The sequence below is a fragment of the Sphaeroforma arctica genome, assembly GCF_001186125.1.
Source record: "Sphaeroforma arctica JP610 unplaced genomic scaffold supercont1.1734, whole genome shotgun sequence".
In the NCBI taxonomy this organism is placed as follows: Eukaryota; class Ichthyosporea; order Ichthyophonida; genus Sphaeroforma; species Sphaeroforma arctica.
The window spans coordinates 1-5,414 of NW_014038824.1; the positions used below are offsets into that span (position 1 = coordinate 1).

The window sequence follows — 5,414 nt, forward strand, 5'->3', positions numbered from 1 at the left end:
TATGTATGAAGTACGCAGGACATACCGCCAATTGGATACTGACGAGGCTATCCGACGAGGAGACATTGAATGTGCATTATTATGCGCTCGAAGACATCCGTGGCAACGACTGCTTGTGTCCATTCTCGTTTGATATTTAGCGAATAGGTATCCCGTTGTCGGAAACTGCTACTTACTTGTTCGCATTCACCACCCGTAGGCAGATAGTGTAGAATGTATGTATTGCGCACACGTAGACAGATAGTGTAGTGTGTGTGTATTGCACACATGTAGGCAGAAAGTGTAGTGTGTGTATTGTTCACACGTAGGCAGATAGTGTAGAGTGTGTATATTGCACACACGTAGGCAGATAGTGTAGTGTGTGTGTATTGCATACACGTAGGCAGATAGTGTAGTGTGTGTGTATTGCACACAAGGCAGATAGTGTAGTGTGTGTGTATTGCACACACGTAGGCAGATAGTGTAGTGTGTGTGTATTGCACACACGTAGGCAGATAGTGTAGTGTATGTGTATTGCACACAAGGCAGATAGTGTAGTGTGTGTGTATTGCACACATCGGACGTGTTATTATCTGCCGAGTTAATTCAAGTACACTATCTGATTCTGCATACACCACCTCTTCTATTGTCGCAGTCCTGCTGCCTCTGCTTCTCATTCCTGTGGCTGACGGGTATTTGTGCTACATGACAGCTCTACACAGTTGGATATCAATACAGAGGTGAGTGCTTAGAATGTATGTGTGTGTGTTTGTGTTGTTTATCCATACAGAGGTGAGTGCTAAGAATTCGTGTGTGTGTTTGGGTTGGTTATTCATACAGCGATGAGTACTAAGTATGTGTGTGTATGTTGGTTGTCCGCACACACAAATGAGTGCTAAGAGCGAGAGAGAGAGAGAGTATGTGTGTGTGTTGGGTTTTGTGTGTTCTGATACACTGTGATGCGTTCACGCGTGCATCCCATTTTTGCATCTCACTGGGGTGTATGAGTGACAGTCCACCCCACACAACATACCTGTTTTCTTAACAGACATTTATAGGGCAGACACTGCCTCTGCCAATGTAATCACAGCGAGGAGGCGACCAACGCCATACTCTATCAGAGCAGGCTTCGTGTTCGTGGGTATCTGTGGTGACCGCAGCCTCAGCTATCATTCTCCTGAGGAACGTATGTCAAAACTTGCTAAGAACCACGGCTGTAGCAAGGGTGGGTGTGGGGATGGTGCTGCGAATGACTCACATCCAGGACTATCACCAACAAGGCCCTTTCCCACACCACTCATCCATATCTTATTTACATACCTACACAACTCATCGATATGTCACTTGCATACCTACACCACTATACATACCACTTACATATACACATTTCTCATCGATATCATATCTCCATACGTACACTTCTCAGGATCGTGGGACTGTGCATTAACTATGGGCCGCTGACCGACAGCTCAGCCAATACCATCGCAGGCTTTGCTATGACTATGACACTACCCATTCGGTTTGTCTCCGTTGACAAGACTCTAACGGTTCCGGATGAGACTGTTAAGCGCGATCACCACGTAGACGGCGAGAAGCGTACAGTATGAGACCCACAACGAGTTCAGTGTATGGGTGTAGTAGCATGGGGTGTAATAGCACTGGCATATCCGTGTATCAGTGTGTATGTACATGGCCATATCTGTATATTAGTGTATGTGTGTGCATCGGTATATGTGTACATCGAGTATGACCGTGTATGTGCGTGCGTTTCAAATCACTTGTGCAGGATTTCTGTGCCGGTCCGCTTCAACAGCGAGGTTATGCCTGCACACTATGTTATCCAATTAGAAGTACTCTCTAATGTGACTGTGCTATGCACTACTCTATACGTATGAATGAAGGGTTTCATCCATCTACTTTGCTCCTGGTACTCCCAGTCAGGATAGTGGTTGATAGAACACCCTCACAACCCCTTAACCCCTCAGTGCTTGCACACAGCCGTTGCTTGTTTTCCATATACACAAACCATGACACACAGCCAACAGCGCCTGCGTCAAGAAGTATTGCGCTGTCAGTGAAGTTCACCCAGCCCTCCTCGCGGAGTATCGCCAACTGTGGTACGAGCCTATTTCGTCACAGTCTTATTCCCACGCGTGTGCTTTTAATACAGGCACCTCCCGAGAACATACAGGTACGGTCCACGGCAGCGCAGGTACGAGTTACCTCTAAAGGCGACCAGCTACATCACGGCCTAATCTGCCTTGGTCTGTGGCTGCTGGTGAATGTGGTGCTCATGTCGAGGATAGCCCAGGACAACAAGCAGGTGTTCTCCTTCTTCTTGTACCTTGCGAGAATACTCCTGGGGGCCACCTGTGCCTTTGACTTGGCCGGCGCTTTCGTGCAGCGTGTGTCAGGGTATGTGATCATTTATACGGGGGTTTTTTTCTTCATGTTGGTTCCTTTTCGTGAATCCCATTTAGGCCATACAAATCCGGCACGATTTAATTAGGTTCAATCAATCTAACAAAATCAACACAAACCACTGCAAGTCAATTCGATGCTACTCGATCCGTCATGATTCAATACAATTCACTTTTTATGCAATTCAACTCAGCACCGCATGATTCACCCCAATCCATTCGAAACAATGCGATTCAATCGCATCCCATTGACATTCAATACGTTCCAATTCAATTTTCACCATCAGATGTTGACCTGTACCGTACTTTTTGTGCACTCTGATCCCTTCTCAGCAACAACCACTCGATTTGAGCCCCATTTTTGAGCTTTGGCGTCCTCCTTTGCCTTTACCATACCAATTACGTCCTACTTACCCCACCAATTACGTCCTACTTACCCTATCAATTACGTCCTACTTACCCTACCAATTACGTCCTACATACCCTACCAAATACGTCCTACTTACCCTTCCAATTACGTCCTACCTACCTTACCAATTACGCCCTACTTACCTTACCAATTACGTCCTACTTACCCTACCAATTACGTCCTACTTACCTTACCAATTACGTCCTACTTACCCTATCAATTACGTCCTCCTTCTCTTCGCTTGCCACAGAAACGCACTCGCCATGTCCTTTGACGCGCCCTACATGTCTGATTCCTTGGCTGATTTCTGGGGCAGGCGGTGGAATCTCTTTGTGCAGGAGATGATGAGGCGTACAGGTAAGCTTCGACCCCCAAATGGAATCAAAGAAGATGATATCGAGCGATGCTTGGTGTCTATTGGGGACAACAATTCGTGTCTAAGTTACAATAGAGATCCATGTGATGAGTTAATCGGTTAGACCCCGTGACATTGATTGTACTACACGAGGCGTGTGTTCTGTGCTGTCCTGGCTGACTTCTGGGGGAGGCGGTGGAACCTCATTGTGCAGGAGATGATGAGGCGTACAGGTAAGCTTTCAATATCATACGTAACAACGACCTATTATATATAGCATGTGTTCTGATATTTACACCAAATGCACTCAGCAAGGCGTGTGCCTACTTTACCCCTGCATCCCTGCCACCTTTCTCTGATCTCGACGTACAATCCAAGTATAGCCTACTTTAACCCTGCCACCTTTCCCTGATCTCAGTGTACAATCCAAGTATTACCTACTTTATCCCTGCCACCTTTCCCTGATCTCAGTGTACAATCCAAGTAGTACCTACTTTGACCCTGCCATCTTTCCCTGATCTCAGTGTACAATCCAAGTATTACCTACTTTACCCTTGCCACCTTTCCCTGATCTCGTGTACAATTCAAGTATCACCCACTTTAACCCTGCCACCCTTCCTTAATCTCAGCGCACAATCCAAGTATTACCTACTTTACCCTGCGTTCCTGCCACCCTTCCCTGATCTCAGAGTACAATTCAAGTATTACCTACTTTAACCCTGCCATCCTTCCTTGATCTCTGCGTACAATCCAAGTATTACCTACTTTAACCCTGCGTCCCTGCCACCCTTACCTGATCTCAGTGTACATTCCAAGTATAGCCTATTTTGGCAAAGTCCACGGTCTGTCCTACCAGGCAGCTAAAGCGGTCGCAGTGATGACGTGCTTCATAGTAAGCGCCGTGGCACACGAGTACATCATGTGGAGTGCCAGTAGCAAGTTCACATGGGAATGGTTCACCTTCTTCATAATCCATGGAGTGCTGGTGGTGCTTGAAGGCTACGCTTGGAAGTGTGTGAGTGTGTGTGTGTGTGTGTGCCAGGTGAGGTGTAATAGGCACGCACTAGACCAGTTGCCAGTAGTGGGCTATTCCTGAGTGTCTCGGGGGTGTGACGAACTATCCTGTACATGTGGGGCAGTGGTGTGTTGCTGTGTGTGTGTTCATTCATTCGTATGTACAAGCGCTGTACACGCGAGGCTGCCACCTACTATCGGTAACAGCTGGATGTTCGGTACCTAGGTGTCACACCTCCAAACAGTTGTCAATCGTACTCGTGCATTGGATCTCTGGGCCAAGATGAGCGGCTATGATCCATCCAACAACCAACAACCAACAACGAACAAATAAAGTTAATATAGGCCTTGGCCCTGTTGCACATTCGTACTGCTTCTACAACAGCTAAGTCACTACCACTTGCATCACTCCGCAGATCGGGTCTGAAAGACGTTCCGGTTACGATACGACGAGTTGTATTCTATGCCGTTGGCATGACAACAGGGTTTATGTATATGTGGCAACCTATGATGCGGGACAATCTTGATCGAAAACTCATGGTCCCGATTTTGGAAAGCGTTGGAATCACTTCTACGATGCTAGGATACGATGATTAGTCACCCGCTGGCAACCAAATAGCCATTGAACATCTCATGAACGCCCATCAGCATATTTTTCAGATTCATATTTTTCCGATTCACAGCGTGGTGCGAATGTATAACAGAATGATTCCTTTTTATTGTTTGCCAGTGTCGTATCACCGGTGACACGAAGAAAAAACTGGTGCGAACACCGGTGCACTATCCACATAACCAATTTGCTTGATTCGGCCGCGTCGGTAACCTATATTAATAGCACCGATCGAGGCAAACTAGTCACCTTGAATATCTAGTGATGAAGAATAAAGTACAGCTCGGAAAGTCTTAAAAAGCCAAGTGATATGATATATCGCGAGTGAGATAGATTGTATACTGATTGAAATGAATACAGAAACCTATCTACTTATTATATAGTCATATAGGGGTTGAGTAGATACATGCAAGTATAGTGGGCTGTTGTTGTTGTGCACTGATATAATAATCTTAAATGCATATATACGTGAACCGCAGTATATATATATATATATATGTGTGTGTGTTTGTGTGTGTGTGCTTCTACATATACATATACATATACATATACATATATATATATATATATATATATATATACGTATATATAGTACGTATATATATATAATAATAATATATAAATAAA

The 5,414-nt window shown here is 45.3% G+C and overlaps 1 protein-coding gene across 3 annotated transcripts; it reads left to right on the forward strand.

Moving 5' to 3' along the window:
* Positions 1–1,481: 1,481 nt before the first annotated feature.
* Positions 1,482–4,819, forward strand: SARC_11520 (hypothetical protein; the record flags this gene model as incomplete). Of its 3 annotated transcripts, none has more annotated exons than XM_014294391.1 (4): positions 1,482–1,580; positions 2,150–2,394; positions 3,059–3,165; positions 3,967–4,259. In XM_014294391.1, the coding sequence occupies 4 exons, from the start codon at positions 1,482–1,484 to the stop codon at positions 4,257–4,259; spliced, it is 744 nt and encodes a 247-aa protein (XP_014149866.1). The 3 variants fall into 3 exon arrangements, with proteins under 3 accessions (XP_014149866.1, XP_014149868.1, XP_014149867.1); XM_014294393.1 differs by lacking the exon at positions 1,482–1,580 and adding an exon at positions 4,594–4,819 and having other exon boundaries at positions 1,849–2,394; positions 3,967–4,174; XM_014294392.1 differs by lacking the exon at positions 1,482–1,580 and having other exon boundaries at positions 1,849–2,394; positions 3,967–4,378.
* Positions 4,820–5,414: the final 595 nt, after the last annotated feature.